The sequence below is a fragment of the Coturnix japonica genome, chromosome 2, assembly GCF_054131305.1.
Source record: "Coturnix japonica strain WE chromosome 2, WE-NBRP24, whole genome shotgun sequence".
Lineage (NCBI taxonomy): Eukaryota > Metazoa > Chordata > Aves > Galliformes > Phasianidae > Coturnix > Coturnix japonica.
In genome coordinates, this window is record NC_140664.1 from 42,212,032 (window position 1) to 42,238,021 (window position 25,990).

The 25,990-nt window shown below is 43.3% G+C and overlaps 3 protein-coding genes across 28 annotated transcripts in view; 1 reads left to right on the plus strand and 2 right to left on the minus strand.

Moving 5' to 3' along the window:
- Positions 1-9,989, minus strand: part of RMC1 (regulator of MON1-CCZ1) — an 11,913-nt gene extending 1,924 nt beyond the window's left edge. For 3 of the 8 annotated variants that reach the window (XM_085539590.1, XM_015855423.3, XM_015855422.3), the window contains exons 1-14: positions 9,734-9,989; positions 8,311-8,387; positions 7,662-7,746; positions 6,679-6,735; positions 6,048-6,134; positions 5,522-5,662; positions 4,225-4,328; positions 3,794-3,883; positions 3,597-3,702; positions 2,809-2,920; positions 2,395-2,439; positions 1,967-2,020; positions 1,055-1,183; positions 637-743 (exon numbers count right to left, since the gene is read on the minus strand). In XM_085539590.1, coding sequence (XP_085395716.1) covers positions 637-743; positions 1,055-1,183; positions 1,967-2,020; positions 2,395-2,439; positions 2,809-2,920; positions 3,597-3,702; positions 3,794-3,883; positions 4,225-4,328; positions 5,522-5,662; positions 6,048-6,134; positions 6,679-6,735; positions 7,662-7,746; positions 8,311-8,387; positions 9,734-9,910 — 1,371 coding nt within the window. In that variant the 5' untranslated portion in view covers positions 9,911-9,989. Of the gene's footprint in view, positions 1-636; positions 744-1,054; positions 1,184-1,966; positions 2,310-2,394; positions 2,440-2,808; positions 2,921-3,596; positions 3,703-3,793; positions 3,884-4,224; positions 4,329-5,521; positions 5,663-6,047; positions 6,168-6,678; positions 6,736-7,661; positions 7,747-8,310; positions 8,388-9,733 lie in introns of those variants that run through there. The other 5 variants (XR_014943391.1, XR_014943392.1, XR_014943393.1 and 2 more) reach the window with 4 other exon arrangements.
- A 782-nt stretch (positions 9,990-10,771) lies between these two features.
- On the minus strand, positions 10,772-21,359 carry RIOK3 (RIO kinase 3). 2 transcript variants are annotated; one of them, XM_015855440.3, is made up of 13 exons: positions 21,177-21,359; positions 20,234-20,355; positions 18,839-18,984; positions 18,624-18,728; positions 18,427-18,536; positions 18,082-18,225; positions 16,554-16,681; positions 15,876-16,064; positions 14,872-15,031; positions 13,882-13,962; positions 13,705-13,794; positions 12,951-13,058; positions 10,772-12,006 (listed from the first exon to the last, which is right to left on the minus strand). In XM_015855440.3, the coding sequence occupies exons 1-13, from the start codon at positions 21,243-21,245 to the stop codon at positions 11,905-11,907; spliced, it is 1,554 nt and encodes a 517-aa protein (XP_015710926.2). In that variant the 5' UTR covers positions 21,246-21,359; the 3' UTR covers positions 10,772-11,904. The 2 variants fall into 2 exon arrangements, with proteins under 2 accessions (XP_015710926.2, XP_015710925.2); XM_015855439.3 differs by having other exon boundaries at positions 15,876-16,067.
- Positions 21,360-22,764: 1,405 nt separating this feature from the next.
- Positions 22,765-25,990, plus strand: part of SLC35D4 (solute carrier family 35 member D4) — a 50,058-nt gene continuing 46,832 nt past the window's right edge. For 14 of the 18 annotated variants that reach the window (XR_014943401.1, XR_014943402.1, XR_014943400.1 and 11 more), the window contains exons 1-2: positions 22,990-23,129; positions 23,538-23,584. Coding sequence is in view for 8 of the 18 variants with exons in the window: in XM_015855428.3 (XP_015710914.2) it covers positions 23,058-23,129; positions 23,538-23,584 (119 nt within the window). In the remaining 10 variants the exon portion in view is untranslated. Of the gene's footprint in view, positions 23,130-23,537; positions 23,585-25,990 lie in introns of all 18 variants that reach the window. The other 4 variants (XM_015855434.3, XM_015855435.3, XM_085539593.1 and 1 more) reach the window with 2 other exon arrangements.

The following is a 25,990-nucleotide window of genomic DNA, read 5'->3' on the forward strand; positions in this document are numbered from 1 at the left end:
TTTTGGGAGTACAGTTGGGGTTAAATCTTATTTAAACAGAACGTTTATAATTATAGCTCCCAGTTAAAAACATGCTTTGTTATTAAGAGAATTTGCACCTATGAATTCACATTCACTCAGCTCACAGCAGGGACCTCTAAGTTTAATACAGCTTTTAAGTGACCGATGTAGCTACTGCTGTGTATCTCAAATCTAGGAGATGAACAAGCTTACTATATTGATTGATGCAGGCCCACACCCTTACACTGAAATCCTGCTAAGGTTGTACTACATGAGTAGAATGTGATAATAAGTGCTGCATACATTTTACGGTGACTATTTCAGTAGTCTCTAACTATTAAAATAGTCTCAAGATTCAAAGCTGCTCTTTGAACCCCTACCCAATCTTAACGTATTCTAGGGTCTGTTACCTGCCTTATGGAGATGAACTACGCAGCACCTACTGTAGCAGAGTGCTGAACAAAGCTGTTATCCCCAAGTGTGTGACAACCTGCACCTTGTACAAGACTTTCTGCTGCCAGGGACCGACCTGAGGGTAGGTGTGACAAGCAGGTATTTTGGCTCTGCTATCATGTAACCTGAAATTCGAATAGGATAATGCTATCTCTGTAAGCTGCTGTAGCTAACATGGTTTACCATAGTATAGCTTTGCTCAGCTTCCAAGTACTTCTTATATTCATGATTCAGTTTGTCAAAAACAGTTGCAATCACAGACAGTGATCCCCTTTCTGGCTCACTGAGCACTGAAAAGATAAAAAAAAACAAAAACAAACCTATGAGGAAAAGTAACAAATGGAGTTTAGAGTTCCCTTTTCTAAAAGGAGATCTCTACTCTGTGCTAAACTTAAATGGGATTGTTCAATATTAAATGGATTTTAACTAAATGGGGATGGGGGAGGCCAAATTATTTTGTGCTGCTAATTCCTCTTTAGAACGGTGACTGAATGTACTACAGTTATCTACCATTCCATATGACAGCTCAGATCTCAGAACAGCCCAGCTAACCTGGCAGTACAGCACATTCTGGGTATGCAGACAAAGTGTTTGCACTTACTTTGAGAGCACACGGCTAGGATAACCATTTTGCATTCTTTCCTTTGGAGAAGGAAATCCATTAGTCTTCCTTTATCGAGCAAAAGCTTTACTACAGGCTCAAGCTTCACTTGAAGATTCCAGAGATAACCTTAATTTGAAGGAATAACAAACTATTATCTGAGATCATACATTCAGATACCCCCATTTTCCACATCAAATGAGAACACACACAGCATGCAGCCTGTTTGCCTTTCTAACTCTGTTTTAGAGCAGTGTTACCTCTGGAGAGATTTTAATAAGGATATGTTCATCCCATTACCACCATGAAGAGCTGCTACTTTACCAGGTAGAGCTGATTCGGCCCTCTGTGTACTAATGCTATAAACTTGAACAACAGAGTTAAGGTTTTGTTACCTTAGCATTACCTGAGCTCTGCTGTGGAGGTTATGATTGAAAATAATGCTGATTGTTTACTGTCATTGGGTTGGTTGTTGCTGAGCTGTGTATACACAATGAATCTCCTATTTCTCACACTGCTTTGACAGTGCATAAGCTGGGGCGGCACAAGGAGGGAGGGGGCAGCTGGCCCAACCCGCCTTTACCCTGTGTCATGCTCAACCACCAAAGCAAGGAGGAGAAAAGGAGGAGGAAGTGGGGACAGTCAAGGTTATGATATTTGTCTCCTTAAGTAAACATTTCCTGTGCTTGAAGCCCAGCTTTCCTAACATTGGAACAGTTTGTTCTTGTTTTGCTCAGCCTGCACATGCAGCTGTTCTTTCCCTACTGAACCGAATCTCAACCCACAAGTTTTCTCACTTTGACCAGATTCACTTTCCCATCCAGCTGGGGATGGTACCTGGCTTCCTGATGAGGTTAAACCACCTCTATTAACCCCCACTTTACACTGAATTACAAGAGTCAGACAGCTCACCTTCACTTGCACTGATGATGATATCAGGTTGAAAGACAATCCACGATGATGAATCTAAATATTAAGGTTCAATGCTTTTCTCAACACTGATTCAGAACCATTGCTACTATATTCAGTTACTGTACTGAAACAGAATTGGTTGACATACCTTCATTTACTGCCGCAGCTGTGCAAAGCCTAAAACCATACCTTTGGAATTCTATTTGCTTTCATCTTTTTCAGTATCTTTCCTTTACTGTGGCATCTCTTACTGCTTCACTATCTTCAGATACTGAATGCAGTGTCCTTCATAGGAGCCTCTGCTATTTCCTCTTGAAGTGATAGTCAGGCTTAATCACTACAGCTGGATTTAGCTAGTCAGGATATCAAGTGCTGGTTTTTTCCAGGCGTGGAATGTAACTGACACTTTAAGAGTATTTAAAGGATACAGAGTTTACAGGGAACAGGAGACTGACTTGTCACAGAGGCTGGAACTGCAAAAAAATTGACAGCAATTAAGAACAGCAGTACTTGGAAGCTCCTCCATGCTACCAAACGACAAGCCCCACACTTACACATCCAGCAGTCCTACAGCATGCAGGCAGAAAAAGAAGCTATATAGCTAAATATCTATAAAGATATAGCATGCAGCTAAAATAACAACTGCTTTTCTGTAGTAGGCACAGATCTGGGACAAGAGTTACTGTTCACTTCCTTGTTATTGTCTTCTTTCCCTCATTCTTCCTAGACATGTACAGTGGCAGTAAGCAGCACCCTGAAGGCTGAAGCACTATGGTATACCAGCTGCTGCATTTCAATAGTCTTGCTAACAGGTCAGAACATCCATTACACAGCAGTTCTACCTGCTACAGGTACTTGGTAGGGTTGTATTGACCGAGGTGGAAGAACAAATTGGTGGATGGTAGTGGACCCATCAAAATCTCCTCTTAGCTTGATGTCAAATATGACCGAAGTCTGAAATTGAGAAGAAAAATTAGCTTTCACAACTCGTGGGTTTACACTAATATGTTTAACTTATAATTCATATTAATGCTACATCAACTAGTCAGCCTAACAATTTACGCTAACCCAGTTCTTAAAGGAGCACAGAAAAGATAATTCCAGAAGCTAAAGCCTTTCCATGCATTAAGCACAAAACACTACTCAGGTTTTCCACTGCTCAAGCTGTGTTATAAAGAATAAGGACAAGTAAGTTTTACCTATACTAGCACATGCCTAAGGTTACATGCGTTCTTTAAAGTCTGTACAGACCTGGGCCTTCAAATAAAAGAGCTGAAGTTTTGTCCTATAAACTGATCATTCCAATTACTGTGATAGAAGAAGTTGTTAGGATAAATAACTATCCAGGTTCACTTTCTACATTGCATTAAAAGTATACAGAGTGCAGCAGCAGAGTATTGCAATGAAGTAATAAGAAATAAAAGTACAAAGAAACAGGCATTAGAAAAGGCCCCAGCGTTATCTACAAGGCAAAAGGATGCATTTGATTCTTAGCCTTATATTTGTTCTTCCTGTAAATACTCTGGCTGTTGGCACAGCTAACCACACACAGAAGTATTCCTTAGAACTAACAGGCAGAGCTATTAAAATCTGTCCGTAAGTAAGACAAGAACATGTAAATAAACCAGACCTCAGTATCCTGATGATGTACTACCACCAAGTTATCCACAACGTTTAGTGCAAACTTTCCTGTTCTGTTCAGCTTTAAGATGTGTGTCTTCTTACAGGGGCCCTCTCTACGAAAACAGAGAAGAGCTGGTCAGTAAACCTATTTAAAGCACAAGTCTCTTAGGCATGTGTGAAGTATCACTCATGTTCTTCTCTCACCTTGGCAAGTGATAGAGGACTACTTCTGCTCCTGTACTATTGGAAGTCCTTGAGTGATGCCTCAAATAGAGAACGTAAAGCTGCCCGTATCTAGTGAGACAACAGCATTAAAACATTGAAAATAAAGAGTGGGGACAGAGTTGAGAACAAGGACATCCTTTTAAAGCAAAGGCTGAAAGTTTACCAGAATATTAGAACCGTGTTCTAATTAATTGTTTGATTTAGGTAATCTCACCCCTTTTCATCTAGGATAAAAGTGAAACACTAAAACAAGAGTTGACAAATTACAGGGTGCAGCCTAATACTCAAGCACATTAGACATCTAAAACCAATTCTACCAGCATATCTGTTCAGAAATGAAACTGTCTCAGCCTCCCCCAGCTGTCATACTTTCCCACAGAACGATAAGGCCAGACTAGTCAGATACATACATCGTAGCCATAGCAATATCCCTTTCGGAGAGGCTGAGCTTGGAGGATTTGGGTGCCACAGGTAGCTCAATTTCGAATTTGGAGAGCTTTGACATCGTCCCACTCTGTTGAAAAAACAACAGAAACCTGCTGTTAAGATACCAAACTGAAAGGCCTGGGCCAACCTTTAACCAAACATTATGTTAATAGCACCCCCATGAGGTGAAGAGTGGTAGTAGTCCTAAAGAAAAACATTTCTCCACAGGGATCCTAAACACACTTCTTGTATTACAAAATTAGCAGCTTCTTCACCTTGCTATCACAGCTTCAGCTTGAAAAACGTTTTAACTTTAATTATGTCAATCCAAGTCTGTATGCTAACGCCATTTAAAACGGCCTTGAGATCTCAAACGTAAGTTCTCCCCACTTTCACAGCAAAACACACAGTCTAGAACCTAAATAAATGCTACTGGAAAGGGGAAAATGTCAGTCATTCTTACCAGTTACAGTCTGAACACAAAATAAGTTCCTTAACTGCACTCTGGCACACACAGTATTAAGGAGAGGAAAGCATGACACAAGTCCTTATAAAGAAAGCAGTGGGAAGAAGGTTATACTGAGACACCTCAGAGAACAACACTTCAGGACCCTGTACAGACCCTAAGAGATCAGTGCAAACCAGAATACCCATCTAAACATTTTTTTTGTCATGTAAGTATATGAGTTGTCAAGTATTACATCATTCATTTGCTCTTCCTCTTTCTCAAGATCAACTGTATAAAATTAGCTGAGCCCCTCTGTTTCCAAAGAGGACATGAGATAGAAGCGACCATTTTAAGCCACTCACTGTGAACTAGCTTACAGATTTTTGCCTTGCCTCCTTTGCTTATTGCCATTAAAAGATGTGAACTCAGACACCCCTCTTGGAAGAAATTCAGGAAAGTAAACTCTTCAAAAGGGCTGACAATAGCAGGACAAGGGGAAATGGTTTTACGTTGAAAGAGGGATGATTTAGGTTGGATGTTAGGGGGAAGTTCTTCACTAGGAGAGTGGTTAGGCCCTGGAACAGGCTGCCCAGGGAGGTTGTGGATGCCCCGTCCTTGGAGGTGTTCAAGACCAGGTTGGACGGGGCCCTGGGCAACCTGATCTAGTAAATGTGTATGTTTGGTGGCCCTGCCAGGCAGGGGGGTTGGAACTACATGATCCTTGAGGTCCCTTCCAACCCGGGTCATTCTGTGATTCTGTGAAAGCAATAGAATATTTGAGTGAAGTAGCAGCCTTACACAGGAAGCACACAGAATGGAATACAACAATTTACCTTGAAATAGAATGGCTGCAGGACATTGCCAAGGACAGTGGTTGACAGAAGAATGACAGAGCTCTCTGGACAGTACATGTACCAGTTGACATTGATACTCTGATTCTTCAGAAGTTTCAAACTTCGTTTCTCCGGTAATACCTGGAAGCATGAGATGTTACCATTATATTATTCCTGGATTCCAACAGCATAAGTAGCACACAGCTATGGAGGAAGTTCACAATATCCCTTGCCATGAATGCCAGAAAGGGCAATTTATTCCTCAGAGTTCTCAAAAAACACAAGCAAAGAGCATCTCTTCATAAAGAGTTCTCAATGCTTAATTCAGTATTCCATCTTTGGATCTTTGCTTCGTTTCCCCGGCCCCCAAAAAAGTATTCATCTTAAAGAAAAAAATCACAGCCTGAATAAAAGAGCGGAACAACAACAATAAAAGACACACCATTTCTGAATTTGAGAGACAGAAGAGCAGAATTCAGAGATACTGGCCAAAGTACATCTGTCCTACAGGAGTAATTTGTATTACCTGATAGAATTCAATTCCTTGATCTGTGATGAAGACAATTTCTGTTGAACTTGTCCAGCAGAATCCTAGAATATTGGCATTCTTCATCTTTACACAAGCAAGCAAACAAACAACCTTTTACTTGGAAAATTAATTATTCAGATAAGTGAACATTATTAAACAAAGAACGTGAGATCAAAGACTATTTGGCTCTCCAGTCCCTGGAGTTCATGCATTTGACAGCTAAATTCCCAGTAGGCATCTGAAACGTCTGTAGAAGACTCCCAACGTAAGTACTGCACTGCCTCCATTTTGGAAGCATGTATGATTTACAAGCTTATTATACAGCCTGTTTTATTTCCACCCCCTGAGCACAACCAAGTTCTGGTTCAAACCATCCTGACCAGTTCAGCCAATTCCTGGCAAGAAAAGCCTGTTCCTTCCAAGCCATGAAAACCAAGTGGTTCTGTGGTACTGTCATCTGTTGGTTTACCTCAATTCAAATAAACAGTGGTGACTACGCACCTCCTTTATTCCTCAGCAGTGTTTTGGAATGTATCTCCTTAGTTCTCACAGAGAACAGAGGCTGCCAGCATAACCAGCATTAGAGCTTCAGCCAAGCATATAAGCTTTGGATGTTTGCTTCACTTACCTTACATTCCTGTGTATATTCTATCTGAGGGCTGTCGGGAATAAAATTCAAGAAATCCTGCAACAACACACACAAAGCACATTCACAATTACTAAGCATGGAATATTACAGACACAGGATAACAAATATTAGCTAATCAAATAATTTCAGGCAAGATAGAATCATAGAATTACCCAGGCTGGAAAAGACTTTGAAGATCATCAAGTCCAACCGCAGCCTAACCAGTACCCTAACTCTAACAACCCTACACTAAATCATATCCCTGAGCACCACATCCAAACGGCTCTTAAACACATCCAAGGATGGCGATTCAACCACCTCCCTGGGGAGCCTATTCCAGTACCTAACTACCCTTTCTATAAAGAAGTTCTTCCTAATATCCAACCTAAACTTGCCCTGGTGCAACTTGAGGCCATTTCCCCTCGTCCTGTCACTTGTCACCAGTGAGAAGAGACCTGCCCCACTCTCACTGTAAGCACCTTTCAGGTACTGGAAGAGGGCAATAAGGTTTCCCCTCAGCCTCCTTTTCCCCAGACTAAACAGTCCCAGCTCCCTCAGCCTCTCCTCATAGGGCTGATTCTCCAAGCCCTTCACAAGCCTCATTGCCCTTCTCTGGACCTGCTCCAGTACCTCCATGTCTTTCCTGTGCTGAGGTGCCCAAAACTGAACACAGTACTCAAGGTGAGGCCTCACCAATGCCGAGAAAGATAAGCAGAACTAAACTTGACATATTACATCCTACTTCACCACAGCTGTAATTTTTTTTATAGCATCAGCTCCACCCACCCCACCTTTCTTCAGCGATGACGCTCACGCAATAATAACGTTGCTTGGCATCTGCTCAGCCCCAGGGTTAGGGATGAATTTTCACTACAGCTGCTGACAGCCCACAGAACTCCCTCTCTTCTCAGAGGCTCCTTCTCTGGTACTTGAAGTATCAGAGCTCCAATGCCCTCCCTGCCTGCAGGGTGTCAGAGTCTTACCACACTCTTTGATGTTCTCTGCACAGCGAGTATCTTGTTTCCCAAGGAAAACTTGATGCACTTCACTTCTCCCTTGTCCTCCATCCTACGGAGGAAGTAAAAGAAGTTATGGAAATACTGTTTAAAATAGCCTGTAACAGAATTCGGGAATACACCCTCTAAAAGAGGATGAGAGGAAAAAAGGTGTAACATTCAAGCCTGTGTTCTCAATCCAGTCCTAACACTTCCCCAAGTGCTGTAACACTGACATCCGCTGCTCAGCCCTTTATGACCATGACTGCTGCTAATGGACCCAAATCCACTTGCATTCCCACTAGGATACATCAGCCCCTAGAGGAAATTCTGAAGTCAAAGGGCAGAGTGAAGCCATTTTCATACCTTTAGGAAAGAAGTATAAATATAAAGCAATTCTTACCAAACCAGAGTCAGTACAATTGGCACAACTATGGCAATTTAACTGCCAGGGCGCACTACTAAGTCCAGATAAACAGAGAGCTACACAGACAGCTTAACTGCAAGAAGATTATGTCTGCTCGCAACTACTCACAGGTTTCATGCCAGAGACAAAGTAAAAGATGAGGGCTAAGTGTCACATCGTTCTATGACTATGGAATACCATCCTCAGACAACAAAGGGGAAAGTGCCTTACCTGAATGAAATGGAATTTCTATCCTCCAAACCTTTAACAACAACTCCTGTAGCTCCACCAGATCGAACAGCGAAAACCTATTAATAAAATAATTATATATCAATTAAAAACAATTATTTCCTCTGAAAATTCAAGTTGATAATAATACTTGAATTACCGGCATGATAAAATAGTAAAAGTTGTACCACCTTTTTTGGTTTGCTCTGTAAAAACATCTGAGACATGAGATAAGCTGCTAAGCAGGAAAACAGCTCAGGGAGCAGGAAGCAAAGAGGTACAACTCACTGACCCAGAACATTTATCTTGTCAGAGCATGTTCTTAGATAGGAAGAGCTCAACAGTAACCCACAGCTTTGCCTGTACATAAGATGTTTCAGCTGTCTTACATTAATAATCTAAAGAATTCCTTATTACAACTACACATATGTTTATATAAAGCCTGCTAGAGAAGTCATGCTGTTAGAGAACTGGGAAGCCACACAGAAGCAGCGGACACACAGATCAGGTCTCAGACTAATCAGTACTTTGCTCTGTTTCTGTGCAGCTTTACTACATCCACACTAGGATACAGTGCTCCCAGCTCTCAAAATATAAGGAAAGGATTGAGGTTTATAAAGAGAAAGGACACCAGTCACTCTATACACTAAGCAGCACCACAACACAAATGCCAAATGTGTCTCCCCCTCTTCAAGCATGATCACAGGATCATAGGGGTTGGAAAGGACCTTTGGGATCGTCTAGTCCAAGCCTCCTGCAAAGCAGGCTCCCTACAGCAGGTTTTACAGCAAGGCATCTTGCAGCACTGGAACAGTGGCTCCTGGCTGCCCAGGGAGGTGGTGGAGTCTCCTTCTCTGGAGATATTCAAGACCCGCCTGGACGCCTACCTGTGTGACGTGGTGTAGGGAGCCTGCTTTGGCAGGGGGGTTGGACTTGATGATCTCTAGAGGTCCCTTCCAACCCCTACAATTCTGTGATCTAGACAGGTCTTGAGCGTCTCCAAAGGAGATCCCACAAACTGTGCTACTTCCATGGGGAAGAAAACGTGAATGCTTCAATGCTGTGAATGCTGTATGGAATGGTTACCTCTGTACCGTCAGACAGCTGACGGTACCCACATCAATCCAAGCACTGTGCCATACCTTTACAAATAGCAAAACCCAGTTTATCTGCTGACACTACAGCTCGGCCTAGAGCACCTCCAGGGATGGGGCACCGCAGCTTCTATGGGCAGCTGTGCCAGCGCCTCGCCAGAGAAGAAAAGCGAACCGCAGAGCCCTGCAGCCGAAGGGAGCCGCAGGGAAGCAGCCCCGCGGCCTGCTCGGGAGGCGCAGGGTCTTAGGGACAAGCCGAGCCCACAGAGCCGCTGCCTCAGTGCCCGGCAGACATAGGCCCTCTCAGAGGCACAGCCCGGCGCCGCACCCACCTGCTTGTTGGCCTCATCGAAGAAGACGCAGTTGACAGGGTTGGCCTTCTCGAAGTGCACGGGCCGCGCACACAGCGCCAGGTAGCAGCCATCCCCGCCGCCATCTCCTCCTTCTCCTCCTCCCGCTCCCTCCGGCGCCGCTTCCTCCCCCGGCGGCGGCGGCGCCTCGCGGCTCATGGCGGCGGCTGGCAGCGCCTACGATGCCCAACGCAGCTCCCGGCTGCGGCCGCTTCCTGTTTACACTGCCGCCCTCCTCACATGACGAGGGAGAGGCCTGACTTAAAGGCCCGACTTAAAGGCCCACAGGGAGACGCGAGGAGCCGGGCGGTGCAGCAATGGGGAGCTCCGCCCCTCAGCCGCCCCCAGCACGGCAGAGCCTTGAGGGCCAAATGGTCCGACTCCCCTGCAGTGAACAAGGGAACCTACAGCTACAGCTGGTTGCTCACAGCCCCATCCAACCTGACCCGGAGTGTGTTCAGGGATGCAGCACCCACCATCCCTCTGGGCACTCAGTCCCAGTGTCTCACCATCACAGAATCACAGAATGACCCGGGTTGGAAGGGACCTCAAGGATCATGTAGTTCCAACCCCCCTGCCTGGCAGGGCCACCAAACATACACATTTACTAGATCAGGTTGCCCAGGGCCCCGTCCAACCTGGTCTTGAACACCTCCAAGGACGGGGCATCCACAACCTCCCTGGGCAGCCTGTTCCAGGGCCTGACCACTCTCCTAGTAAAGAACTTCCCCCTAACATCCAACCTAAATCATCCCTCTTTTAACTTAAAACCATTTCCCTGTGTCCTGCTATTGTCAGCCCTTTCGAAGAGTTTACTCCCCTCCTGGGTGTAAGTTCCCTTCAGGTATTGAAGGTATACCACCCTTATGGTAAGAAGCTTCTTCCTCACATCCTATCTGGTACAGACTCTAAAGTCATAAACCACTTTACCAAAAACAAGGGGTAGAAGCAAGATGATTGTCTCATTCAAAGCACTGAGGATCAGGGCTGGTTAGTAAAACACAAAGAACCACACAAGAACACCGTTTCAGTTTTTACTTTGCCACCACTCCTCCAATGAATATAAACAAAACCAAATCGCTTCCACAGCACACTGGGAGAACGGCACACAGCAACCATATATTTTGCTTGATAAAGAGCAGCAGAAACTGCAATCAGAGTTTGAGAAGTTGAGCAGAAATCCCATATCAGTCCACAAAACCAGGTCACCTTTAAATGTGCTTCAGTTTAAACTTCAGTAAACTTCAGTTAGAAGTAATTCTGATCAGTATTTAGTTTTCAGAGTATATGATTCTCTTCTATATGAATTAAGATTGGTGCTCTACTCAGATTTTCAGTGCAGATGCAAGATTATACAGGGTTTTTTTCTTTTTTTATTTTACACTAAGTTCTTTAATTACTTGTTTGTTTTTTTAAGACCAAAGGTAACTAAACTTACTTTGTTAAGCAACTTGGATTTCTCAGCACATCAGACAAGTCCTCTGCTAGCTAAGACCCATTTCTTGTACTATCAAATTGTATTTACTGAGACAGTGAGAGCCAAGTTCCATGTACTTTAAGTGACAAAGTTTAGGCTTTTCCACATACAAAGGCATTATTTTGTTACATTAACAATTTAATTACTACAGCACACAGTTTGACTTTCAATTTTGGTTGGGATGAAGAGGGGTGAGATGCTCATTAACACTGTTTCCATCCACAATTTTGAAGTAGTTTTACAAGTAGCAACAGGGGAAGAAAAAACCCTCTCCTAGTGTGCTTTCTCAGTAGATGATTTAAATGATGTGTAACTTTTGGGAGGGGAAAATAAACCCACTAAAACAAAAGCTCTGAATCATGCAAAATATGACCAGCTCGGCTCTATCAGCCTGGTGTGAGCAGACAATTGGTGATGCTGGCAGACCACCCCCAGCAGTAGAGACAGCCCATCCTCCCAGTGCCAGCCTGATGCGTGGGCCCAGTTAAAAACAAAGCAAACGAGAAGAAAAAACACACTGAGGCATCACCATACGCTCATTGTGTTTTCCATTTTGGCAATCCCAGTCAACCACTCCCTCCATGTTGGTAGTTGACGTTTACCACTGCACCAACAGAGTCAGTAGCATCAAGTCTGTGGCGTTGTTGTTGTTCTTAAAGCAGCTACACACCCAGTGCTATTCATTGTATATAGGTGGGTCTCCATCAGTTGAAAACGTGGACACCTTCTTTCCATGATTCTGCACGTGATCTTCATTCATCTTCTCCAAGGCTTCAATCTAGAGAGCCAAGAAATAAACTCACATTGAAATTAGAAAGCCATGCTTGCTCCAGAATCATGCTAAATAGTACTAACAATGTATATTGTGAGTAAGCTCACAATGCTTGCTCTAGAATCATGCTAAATAGTACTAACAATGTATATTGTGAGTAAGCTCACAATGCAGTCAGTGAGACAATTTCCCCCTTGTTCCCCTAAGAAATCAATCAGTAACTTAATGTTGGAACGGTCTGAGAAATTCTCATGACTATTTTGCTCCATTCATCAGTTGAAGGACTTGCACCACAAGTTAAACGCTCCAACCTGTTTATCCTGGACAAGCATAAACCTGCAACGTTATCATGATTCAAGTACAATTGCTATGTAGCCTTAATTTAATCAGTAGGTGGGGAATTTCTGACAGCTTGTAAGTGCCTGTGAACAGGATGCTCCCCTTGAGGAGTGACAACCACAGTTTGACAGTAAAAAGTGAAAGGGGACCAGAAATCCCCAGTCTATACTTAGATTAACATGAGTTCATATGTGTAACATTAGGCCTGAAGACTGAAAATGCAAACTCTTTAAAAAGAGTTCAAATTTAAAGTATGAAAAACAAGCAGTAATTTCTTCATTTCAACAAAGCTAATTCTAAGAAAGGAGAGCCGTAAGGCAAGACAACAGCAGCATCTTTTAAATGCAAACAGATCGCTATTTCCCTTAGCTCTGGAAAGAGCAATTATACACAAGGACATTTTACATCTGAGAGCAGATCACCAAGAATAGGGTGGAAAAGTCTGAGTTTCTGACAACTGTTTTTATGAGGAGGATATAACCGTTTAAAAAAGAGATGCAAAATGGTTTCTGAAGTTATGCTCACATTAATCATACAAACTAAACTTGGAAAGTTAAGTACTGCAATGGCTACAAGCTAATCACATTGAAACGTTAAACACGAAGTTATACCTCCGCTTGGAAATCTACTTCATTTTCAGCTGTGATATTTAAACCTGAAACAGCATTGAAGAGTTCGCGCTCATTAAGTGCTTCTGCCACACCTCCCTTCTGGAAGAACTACGTGAAAGAAAAAGCACACATTAAACAAGGGAAAACAAAATATTGTGCCAGGGCAAATTTAGGTTGGATATTAGGAAGAACTTCTTTACTGAAAGGGTGGTTAGGTACTGGAATAGGCTCCACAGGGAGGTGGTTGAATCGCCATCCTTGGTTGTGTTTAAGAGCCGTTTGGATGTGGTGCTCAGGGATATGATTTAGTGTAGGGTTGTTAGAGTTAGGGTTCTGGTTAGGCTGCGGTTGGACTTGAGGATCTTCAAGGTCTTTTCCAACCTGGGTAATTCTATGATTCTATGATTTCTAGTTCTCCACAAGTTATAATTTTAGAAGCTTTTAGAGAAAAATGATGGTTTTGATTTTGATGGCCAATGGGTAACAACTGAGGGCAGTTTAAATCCACCACTACTGTTTTATTCTTCCCCAGATATTGCCTTTCAGAGGAGAACGCCATCAGTACTGACATCATGCAAGAACAATCTTACACAAATCCAGCCACAATTATTTTGTGAAGTTACACTAATTGATTTTTAATTGATTCTGAATTCCACTGTTGCTGCTGTATCTTAGAAAGACATCCTTCATAACAGAGGACTGTCAGCTACCTGACAATCAGGGTTGTCAGAGGATTGCAGCTAGGAAGTCCTACCTGCGAAACATTCCTGCAGTCTCTGAACAAAAATTCAAGTCCATGAGGATGAGTTGGCTCCACAGACTGACTGACATCAATAAGCCAAACCTGTAAGCAGAGACAGCAGTTCACTTTGCTTTAGCATTTCATATTAGACGAAACCTTTCCTTCCTACGTCATTAAAAATAGGCTCACCTTTCCGTCATGCCAAAGCATGTTGTATTCACTCAGATCAGCGTGGACCAGATTACACTCTTTATACAACTGTTGCATCATCTACAAGGAACCAAATCAATGAACAAAGTGTGCTAAATTCCAAATAAATAAGTCGCACAACTGCCAAAACAATGAAGCATTTCCCCCCACACACACACACACAAAATTTATGTACTTTCTTCCAAACCCTCAATAACATTTCACAGGGAATTGCAGTTTGGGTGAAATGCCAGCAAATTAAGCTTCTATCACTGACCTTTGTCAAGCCAGTCTGATAAACATGCATCAGCTCTGCCAGCAGTCTGAGCACATTAGACAGATAAACATTCTCCAGCTGTATCCGCCACTCTTGCTCAATCACACAGGGCCAGTTTTAGAATCCCAATTAGTATTGATACTCTGCTCATTAGAAACAGGGTTGTGTTGCTCTATCAGTCTCAACATCTGACATAGATAGTACCCAACTGCTGTTGGATTTTGCTTGCTTTTACAAACTAATTGGAAACTAACAGAAAGCAGATATTTAGAAGGTGCATGTCTGAACCATATACAATAGAACACATGCCATATTCTAATTCATTTCTGATTTCTACACTCATTTCTTTTTGTTTTTTGAAGCGAGAGGTTTACTACTACAGCACAATTAATCATTATCAACCAAGTGTTTTGCAAACCCAGGAAGACAGAGAACTTTCCAAACCAAACACTGCTTCTCCAAAAGGAGGAGGAGTTCTTGCTCATGAGTTCTCTATGGCAAAATACGCTGTCACCAAATTCCAGCATGTCTTCTACTCAGATTATTTTTTTCTAGGGCTTCATTTCTTATTTATTCTAAGTAACTCATTAAACAGCAGCAAAATAAGCCTTTGGACTATCCATACTTGGAAATTGATCCTAGAAAGTAAATAAATGCTGATTTGCCCTTCACGTTATTCAATAAAAGTAGATGTCACAGTGGTATTGCCTTACATCAAGAACTTGATAGTAGGCCTTTTTCATATCTTCACTATTAAGCTTCACATCCTTTAGTTTAGGTGCTGGGACTTGATCCTGGCCAATGAAAGACATAACCAAGACGTGTTTCTTAAGGATAACCACTTGAGGACAAGGAATTCCTGCATTCTGCATTCTGTGGATAAAGACAAATAAATATTGATCAATAATAAAAACAAAGCCATAACAATTAAAAAAACCCACAATCTAGTTATGGCTTGTTCAGTTCAAAGCTGCATGCAAGAGATCTGACCCAGAAGTCACAGAATCACAGAATGACCCGGGTTGGAAGGGACCTCAAGGATCATGTAGTTCCAACCCCCCTGCCTGGCAGGGCCACCAAACATACATCTTTACTAGATCAGGTTGCCCAGGGCCCCGTCCAACCTGGCCTTGAACACCTCCAAGGACAGGGCATCCACAACCTCCCTGGGCAGCCTGTTCCAGGGCCTAACCACTCTCCTAGTGAAGAACTTCCCCCTAACATCCAACCTAAATCTTCCCTCTTTCAACTTAAAACCATTTCCCCTTGTCCTGCTATTGTCAGCCCTTTCGAAGAGTTTACTCCCCTCCTGGGTGTAGGTTCCCTTCAGGTATTGAAAGGCTGCAATGAGGTCACCCCGCAACCTTCCCTTCTCCAGGCTGAAGTCTTTGACACAGAGGACTGTTAAGTGGTTACGTATTTCTACCCCTCTACATTTCACTTAGGACTCTAAAGTCTGAGTTATCCAAAATGTGCCTAAAAATGGTAATGGAAAACTAATTACTTATACAGCTAGAGGCTGCTAACTTCACAGGCTTATAAATTCAACTGCCAAATCCCTGAAGACGCTCTTAATTCATTAAACCGTAAGAAAACAGATGCTTATTCAGTCTATGCCAACAACAAATGTAGACTTCTACCCAAACACATTCTAACTTTCTAAAGCAGAGAGTAGGAAACCAACAAGCATTTAATAAAATAGACTGCTTATTTTTACCTTGTTAAGTTATGCATTTCTTTCTCAGCCCACATGCGAATAATCTTCCGCGGATTCAATTTACTGAAGCGGTCTTTGAACCTGTAGTCATCCTTGATGTATTTGTCACGGTTTTTGAATTCATTGAGAGTGGTTTTGAACACTTTGATGGCACATTCTGGAGGTATAACTTTATCATCTTCAGTTGCACTTCTCATGGAAAAGAGTCAAGCACACAACAACATTCACTATTCACATCCTCGCAAGAAAATGTACATTTGCTTTATTGCTTTTTTGTTACTGTATCAGGCTTGAAAATCACTTTGAGTTAAGTTTGTAAAGGCTGTTGAGCTTGAATATGAAATATTTGATTTTTGGAACTTTGATCATATGTTATCAACCTTCAAGTAGCCCAAGATCATCATGATGGCTTTCTAGCCCAGGGTAGGTCAGTGGAAACAGACCTTCACAGAACGCTACAGTTGACTTGTTCCTAACGCATCTCCAGAGAAGGAAGTGGAGGGTTTGGGGTTTTTTGGCACTATTTGGCTTGCAGAACTTATCACTGCATACATATGAGCTAAAAGTTCAAGTCCTGACAATGAAATAAACACAGATCGTTCAAATATGTTGTTCTTTCTCCTTTTTAGGCTCTCTCTAGCACTTCAGGCTACTGTCAGCAACAAACAACATACTTACTTTCCTCCATATGCATGAAAAACAACAGATTCTTTCCCCGTGCTGATGCAGCCTGTGATGGTCTCTAGCATTCCACCACTGACCATCTTGTACAGAAGTAAACGTGTTTTAGGATCCACTGCTTTCTCCTACAGGTGAGAAATAAGTACATGAATTATTAAAATAACCCTTCACTTTTACAATGAGTTTATAGTATTTATACACTATAGGTGACTAACTGCATGGGAAAAATAGCATATTAAAAGTGCTCTCTCCATTGACAAGGTGGGGCCTAAGACCTGGTCAAGCAGGGATACTTAGAGCAGGGTGACCAGGACTGCATTCAAGCAGCAGCTGAAGACCTCCAATGAGGACACTCCATAGCTTCTGGGCAACTTGTGCCAATGTCAGATGGAAATTCTTATGTTCCATTTACACACATTGCCTCTCATCCTGGCACTGGACACCACTGAAGAGAGCCTGGTCCCATCTTCTCTGCATGCTCCCTTCTGGTATTTATATATCTGATGAGACAACCTCAAGCCTCTTCTCCAGGCTGAACACTCACAGCCCTCCCAGTCTTGCTTCACAGGAAAGATAATCCAGCCCCTTCATCATCTCAGTGGCCCACTGCTGGACTCAGTCCATGCCTCTCTTGTACTGCAGAGCTGAGAACTGGACCAGAGCACTCCAGGAGCAGCCTCACCAGCGCTGAGTAGAGGGCAAGGATCACCTCTCTCAACCCACTGGCAATACCTTGCCTAAAGCAGCCCAGGATGCCATCAGCCTTCTTGACTGAAGGTCTGGGTGTGCTGACGACTGGGTGTGCTGCTGGCCCATGTTCACCTCACTGGCTACCAGGTCCTTTTATTCTAGACTGCATTCTACCAACTAGGTGGCCCCAGCACACTTCTGGTGCCAGGAACTGTTCCAACCCAGTGCAGGTCATGGCATCTCTCCTTGCTGAACTGTAGAACATTGCTGCCTGCCCACCTCTCCAGATTGTCAAGAGACCTCTGAATTGCTGCACAATCCTGCAGTGAGCCAGCTACCTCCCCCAGACCTCCTAGACTCACATCATCCATTAATTTACTGTAGGTACACTCTGCTGCATGGTCTAGACTCAGATTATTCCTTAAGAGAACTTCCTATAGTGTTTTCAAGAACAATCCCAAATATCGCATTACTTTTGTATAAGCTACAGTAAAGTAAAACATCTAAGTCTGAAAGACTTCACAGCAGGAATTACCACAGGCACAGTTCCAGACTCATTAAAGCTATCTACTGACTTCCTAAGTTATTAAGGAAAAATTTATTAAGTCACCTCATCTTCCTGAAACTTGCTATGAGGACAGATGTTTGCACAGCCACATGCTTCAGGGTATTTGCTGGATGATTTCTATACACAATCTCTAGGCTCATTTAGCAGAGTTAAAGACAGGTTTAAAACAACCTCTTTTACTAAAAACAGTATTCATCAAGGAATTACCAAAACAGTATTTTACCATTACATAAGATAGAGAGGATAAAAAGACTTAAAAAAACATACTGCAGTGGAATGTTCTTTCTTTTCATGGAGCCTTGCACTTCGACGTTCCTCAGAGTATGCATGCTGCTTTAAGGCATTGAAGACTTGATTTGACAGCTTTAAGTCCATCCCAATTCCATCCCCAACTTGAAACTCCGGTGCAAACTACAAGTAGAGGTAACTGTTAGGTATTGGTACTAGCAGACAACAGTTGGCAAAAGCAGGAATTTCTCATTCTCATCTGCAAAAAATCTAAGGCAGATTAAGGCTTAAGGGATAACATGCTACAAAATGAGTTTCAAAGCATCAAAAATGTATTGCTCTGAGCTCAGAACTCAGAGTGAATCTTCCTAAGCTTTCACTTACATTTTCCATACGAGCAGTGTTCTTTCTTCCACAAACCACTTCATCGTGTTTAGTAGTAATGTCCTTTCCTTTCCCTATGAAACCCTTTTTTGGTGTAATAGTAGGTTTATCTGCCAGCATTAAGAAAAACATGTCAAACTTGACATCAAAGCAAACATCGCTAATGCTCATAAAGACTGGTTAGTACTACCACATACCTGCCCTATAAGGATCATGCCGAGTATCCTGCCAATCCACTTCATCCTCTGAGCTGTCACTGTCAAAGGGATGCACCTTCCGATAATTTTCAAAGGATATGGAGACTTAAGAAACAAAACAAATAAGCATATCTGTGGTCAGCAAGCATTTGTTACTCCCTCACAGCTCTGTCAATGTAAGTAGAATGCCTCAAATATTTCCATAGGAGAAATACCTTTGCTGTCTCCGTTGAATTTCTTCTCTTCGCGCCGAAGCTGTGCATCATATTCCCTGTCAAATTCCATCTGCAGCATCTGAGCAAGCATTAGGTCACTAGAAGTGTCAACGTTTTCTCCTGTAATAAATGGTCCTTCTGCAACACTACATAAAATGAAAAAACAAAGTAGAAAAAGAAGCCCATGTATATTAATCTACATGGAAACACTGCTCTATATTATTTAATCTTTCTATACAACAAAACCCAGCGCAGAGCTGTATACAAACTAACAGATCTTAATGGTGACCCCCTAAATTCCTTTTGCCTCTCCTTTACAAGGCAAACGTTACTTCAGTGCCTTGGTTTACCATCCTGTAAGCAGCACGATGCTTGATTTTAAGATGCCCCTTAGGAAAGGGAAAGAAATAACACAGCTAGAAAGATACATGGAGCAAATATATATAGTTATATTGAAAAATAAAAACAAAAGTCTCATAGAACTGTTTGAGTTGGAAGGGATCCTAAAATGTCACCTAGTCCTGATCTCCTGCAGTGAGCAGGGATACCTACAGCTACATCAGGTTGCTCAGTGCCCTGTCCAGCCTGACCCTGAGTATCTCCAGGGACACAGCACCTACTTTTGGGCAACCTGTCCCAGCACCTAACCACCCTTATCATTAAAAAAACTAAAAATCTCCTTCTATCCAATCTAGATCTCCCTTATTTTAGTTTGAAACCATCTCCCCTTGCCCTGTCACAGCAGACTTCGCTAAAGTGTCTGTCCCCTTCCTTCTTATAGCCACCCTTTAGATACTGAAAGGCTGCTCTCAGGTCTCCCTGGAGCCTTCTTTTCTCCAGGCAGAACAGCCTCATCTCTCTCAGCCTGTTCCTTGTAGGGAAGGTGTTCCATCCTTTACATGATGTGTGTGACCTTCTTCTGGACGTGCTCTAACAAGTTCAGCTTTGTGTCATCAACGTTGCATTGTTCTCCCTCACAGAAAAGGCCAAAGGTAGAATTTGCACGAATTTAGGTCCAGTAAACTCTTGGCAGTAGCATTAAAGTACTTGGAGAATACAAGCGATACACAACCTGACAGTTTGAAAGCTGAACTTATATATACATAAAACCCTCTAAAAAATAAGAAATTACATTTCTGACAACTTCCCTCAAAACACAGCCTATGGACTCAATTAAGGCAATCAAAACAATAGAAAAGAAATAGCAAGAAAGGACAAAAGAGCCTCTAAGGAAGAGTTTTAACTAGAGAAGCCATATTCACTGTAAAGGTAGAGTTTGGAAATGATAAGCAAAGAACGTACTATGCTGCTCCACTACAAGCACACAGCACAGAGGACGACAGATAATGGCGACTTACAGCTGTAGAGATCGCTAATCCCGGATTTTAAACTTACGCAACTACTTCAGGAAAAGCAGCATTTTCCTCCTCCAGCTGCAGCTCTTTTGCCAGCTGTTCACTCATCACATCAGCAAGGGAACATGATATGGAGGCAGTTTTTGGAGTTCCCCAGGGACACTGTAAATAAATATTTTGTTTGAGTCGATGAGAAGTGCAATGGCAACACTGATAACCAGGACAATTAGCAACCAGAGGCTCTAAAACAAGCTGGTGTAATCCCATAAGAGCTTGTGTTCTCTAGACATGGAGGAAAGCATAAGGAACTGTGGCACAGGGGGATACCTTGGAATCACAGAATGGCCTGGGTTGAAAAGGACCACAATAATCATCCGGTTTCAACCCCCTGCTATGTGCAGGGCCACCAACCACCAGACCAGGCTGCCCAGAGCCCCATGCAGCCTGGCCTTGAGTGCCATCAGGGATGGGGCATCCACAGCCTCCTTGGGCAACCTGTTCCAGTGCGTCACCACCCTCTGTGTGAAAAACTTCCTCCTAATGTCTAACCTACACCTCCCCTGTCTTAACACAAAACCAATCCCTTGTCCTATCGCTGTCCACCCCTAGTATCTCAAGGAGTAGCTCCTTAAGCTGAGAAAGGTGTGTCTGAAAAGACATCGATGGTTATTTCCTAGCAGATAAGAAGGAAAAAAGCTTCACCACCCCCTGAAGACAGAAAGAAGCCTTCACACAAAGTTTGTTTACAAGTTAACACCATAAAGAAACCTTCAGAGCTACAAAAGCCCACACACAACTTGAATCTGCAGAAGTAGGGCTGGAATCCAGGCAGCTTGGGGTGGACAGCCCAACCAGCAACACCCCGAGAGGCCCCGCGGAGAAAGGCCCCGTTTATCGGCCTCTCCACTAAAGATTAACTCCCGGCCGCCTCCAGGGCCTGCCCGAGAGCAACAGGCCGCCATCTCACCCCCCTCCCCGCTCACCTTGCTCTGCCAGGCTGGGCCCGGCCCGGCCTCGGGTGGGGGGGCGGCGGCGACTCCTACCGGGTCCATCTGCACACGGAGAGACGGAAAGAAAGGAGGACGAGGACGGAGACGATGTGAATACTCCGGCAAACAGCGGCACTCTGAACGGCTGAGCTTTCCGGGTTCGGCCTCAATCCCGGTACCGTCACCGGCCGAGCCGCTCCCCATTGGGCGGCGGGAGGGATGGGACGAGCCTTCCGGTGATGTCAGCGGGGTGGGGGGGGGGTGGGGAAAGAAAGAGGAAAGGTCGCTTTTGGTTGGGGAAATAATCGGGAAAAGCGTAAATAAACAGATGTATTCCATCCTGCAATCGAACGCCCTGCAAATACAAAGTTAATAGAGGTGTTTCGTGGGTGATCCTCTGCCTGCTGCACCTCCATTTTAAGTGTAACGTTCACCTCAAACCAGCCCCTATGCAGGAGGGAACCAGCCCCTGTGCAGAAGGGAACCAGCCCCACAGTTGGCTTTCTAGGGCAAGAGAAATGGGGCAGGGTCTCACAGCATCCCCTGAGTGGGGTGGGGGATGTTCCCTGTGTGACTTCTGGAGGGCAGTCCCCACCGATACCACTGACGTTGGCTCTCAGGCATGCAGGGTTCCATGTTCTCGGCCAAAGTTCGTCTGATGTCATTAGCAACCAGCGATGATGTAAGGCATTACAGTCTCTCAAGGCAACCTCTTCTGGTGTTCACTGCAGGGCAGGTATCAAAGCACTAGGGTAGCTCCTGGACCAGGCTGTTAACTCCCGAACCAGGCAGTGACTCCTATACCAGACCAGTAACTCCCAAACCAGGCCATGACTCTCTTCTAGGCCCATAGCTCCTGAATCAGTCCAGTAGCTCCTGCCTACACTGCCTAGAGCAGAAACTTCCCTTAATTTTACTCAAAATATTTCTGAAGTTGTTTAGCAATTAGTGGAGGAGTTACCATCCCTGAAGGTGCTCAAGAAAAGTGTACATGTGGTATTGAGGGACATGGGTTAGTGGGCAACATTGGTGATAGGTTGGACTGGATGAGCTTGGAGGTCATTTCCGACCTTAACGATTCACTGATTATATGATCATCATTTTTTAACCTGCACTTTAAGGGATGGACCAGGATGGACCAAACCTGTCAGCACTAGGAATCAGATGTTGGTTTGGGGCCATCATACCACACAAGATTGCAACTCATGAACCAGTGTGCTTGAATTTGCCTTGGTGCAGCTTCCAACCTGCCTGCAGACTTTGTCTTTTGAGGCTTCAGCTTCAGAGCAGGCTAAACGGGTTCATCTTATGACCAAGGCCCTGTCCTTGGAGGTGTTCAAGACCAGGTTGGACGGGGCCCTGGGCAACCTGATCTAGTAAAGGTGTATGTTTGGTGGCCCTGCCAGGCAGGGGGGTTGGAACTACATGATCCTTGAGGTCCCTTCCAAGCCGGGTCATTCTGTGATTCTGGGATTAGATTTGCCCTCTGCTTTACCAGTTAGTTTCCTCTCTTCCCAGTTTAGGACACACCCATCAGTCCCTTATTTGTGTCACTTTATTCTATGCCCCTAAAATAGGGTGCACACATACAGGGAGAGCCCTGCACTTTGCCTGCTGAGCAAAGTCAATATGAGATCAGCAAACATAGGGCCTTGCTTACACCTGGCCTGCAATAAAACGATGCCCAGTGACGGGAACTGGGTTGGACACATCTGTCACTGCTGTGCTACCTCCCTGCCATATTTAGGGCATACACGGTCATTGGTGTACATAAGCACAGCTGTAAAATGCATCGCCCCTTTAAGGAGGAGGTGCTATGGGAGCACCGCTATGGCTGCCGCGGGCGGTGCGGGGCCCGGCGGGCGGCGGTGACCGATGTACCTGAAGCGGCCGGCGGGCGGCCTCGCCTTCTGCCTCTTCTATTTGGCGTCCTGCTTCACCAACAAGGTGAGCTCGGCCCCGTGTAGCTGGATGGCTCCACGCGGCTGTGCCCGGGGAGGTGCGGCTGTCTAACAACCGCGGGGATCGCAACAGAGATGGCCACGATGTGCCCAGAAGTGAACTGCTTGAACTTAGTTTGAAATAGTTTGCGTTGTATGGCGTAGACTATACAGTGGCCGCTCCTTCCTGTCCAGTTTATCGTAGGACTTTAGAATGGGTTGGGTTGGAAGGGACCTCAGAGCCCACCCAGTCCCACCCCGTGCTATAGGCAGGGCTGCCCCCAGCAGCTCAGCTGCCCAGAGCCCCGTTCTTTCTTTATTTTAATAGTAGCTTTTTCTATTTCCTTGCAATTACATGTTAATGTTATAACTGTGTGTGTGCTTGATGTCCATTAATTTGGTGTTTGTTTTCCAGTATGTCCTGTCTGTCCTGAACTTTACCTACCCTACCCTTTTTCAAGGGTAAGTACCGTTTTAAGAATACAGTTGGTTGAAAAATGATTTCAGTCAATAAATTCAGTCAGTAAATGTCTTGCTGTTCGATGCTGGAGCTACTTTTGGTACTTCATTTCATTACTGGCTTTTACAGTCAAGAGAACGTACTTAATGAAGCCTTAGTAAAGCAGGCATTTGTTTGTCCTGGTCAGTTTTTAAGCATCACAATAGTGATTTAATTAAGATATATGGACTCCATCGGTTTCCAGTTATCTGCAAATTTTATGCTTCAGTGTAGAAAGGTGGCAGTTATAGCACAGATTGTCTGAATTGAGAATGGCACTTGTGTATAACACGTGGATTTGGTGTATTCTTTTCTAGTGTGTTAATGAAAGCTGGCCTTTAACTCATCTTTAGACATACACCAATACAGTGCTGCTTATTTTTATGCTTAGTCTTTGTAGTAGCTGTGTGTCGTAAGTCCCTACCATATCTTGATGAGAAATTCAATGCTTTACCAAATATAAGCTTGTCATTGTTAATAATTTGTGAGGTGTTTAGTGAAATTCTGGCCTATTGTATTCCAGTCTTCTTCCATTTGCTCTTTTGAGTCACTGGTTTAATCTATGGACACTTAGATATCTTTTATTCCCTTTTTGCTGCTTAGCATGGGTTATGGTTTTGCCTGACTTACAACTCCAGGGCTGTAATTACTTCTAGGAATAGCTCCCCTGGGAATCTCCAGCTTCTTTGAGTGTACTCAGCTCTACTAAATATGCAACAAGTGCTTCCTTTAGTTCTGTCACTTGTGTGCAAACGGTCTCTTGGACAAGTCTTTTAACACACGGGAAAAGGGCTTTGAGTAATGTATGTAAAATACAAGCCTGGTAAGTCCACAGTAAAAAGCATTTGCTCAATGGCTGTATAGGATCTGTGTTACCACATTTGCTTCCTTTTTTTCCCTGTTATTTGGAAATACATCTCAGCATCTTAGTAATTTTGTTTTTTAAAGGTGGCCATTTCTTTGAAAATTAAGTAACTCAATACACTTTCATTTAAACCAAAGGCAGCTGAGCAAAGGGACGAAGGATAATGTCCAATCACACCGTTCATTGATGTTTGTTCCCTGTATAACCTAAGATGTAGTGCTAAGGATTTGGAGCTCTTAATGATGTCAAGCTCCGTCCTTAAGACCTGAAATGATATTAAATGATGGGAATTAATCACTGGTTTGGAATAGAGCATGATCAATCCTTCAGCAGATGAGGGATATCTGGCATCAAGCTCTTATATGCTCCCTGTCCAAAAAAGATGAAGTGAGCTCTGATAGTGTTTTTGGATGTTCATCAAACCCTCATGAGCAGTGAGCTCACTCTTTTCTGACTATGTCCAGCTGTATGCCATGCTGCATAGAGCATTTATGTGTGTATGAGAGAGAAAGATATTAAATAATTGCTTAAATGCATTGCAGTGACTGGGAATAATCAACAAACCCACTTTTATACCTGATATATATTTAATGTGATTTAACACTGTAGCGTAGTGTCTCTGCCTGAGCTGTACTACATGTCTGGGTACTTTTACCTGAGAGGCACCTCCCTGGAAGCCATTAGCCTGAAAAAGGAGGAATGGTCATTTATTATAAAGCTTAAAAAAGTCACTATTTGTCGCTACTGCTCTTAAATTATCTGCAAGGATTGCTAAGGCCTCACACACTACTTCCATAGCAAACTAAGGAATGCCACCGTGACAGGATAAGTGACTTGATACATAAGTCAATTCAGAATACATGTAATTGTTTTATAGCATTTGAATGAGAAAACTGCAGTATTCTGGTTTATATGCTAAATTATCTGGCTGTAATTTATTTTTCCTCTATAGGTTCTGAAGCAGAGGCTCATGCAGTGTGATGATTTGATTGTTAAAGGCACTTCAATTACTGCATGCTACATGCCATTTGAATTATAGACAGTGTATAATCTAGGCCCAGCATGAATAACAACAAGAAGTCATAAAGCTAATGTATGAAATTACCAGGACTGTACACATCATCCCTGGGACTTATTAGTTAATTGAGCTGAGATCAGTCTGTGAATCCTGAAATCATATTTACTTGCTCTAGCAATAGCAGTTTATATATGTACAGATGTTTATTTCTTGTCACAGTCCTTGCCTCACTTGCATCTTTAGGTTGTGGTTTTAACATCACTATGATTACTCAATATTTTGTTGGAAGAAACAATGAAATAGGGATTCAATAACATGACTAAGGAAGTTGTAGTACCTGGTTCTATTTAAAATGCTTGAAATATGAGATGGAAAGCATCAGAGTAATAAAAAAATCTGGAGGATAAGATGGCCCAGAAAACAATAGATTTAAAGAGTAGTGCCATCCCTGGTAACCTGGAAGAGCAGTAGATGACTGTAGTCCTA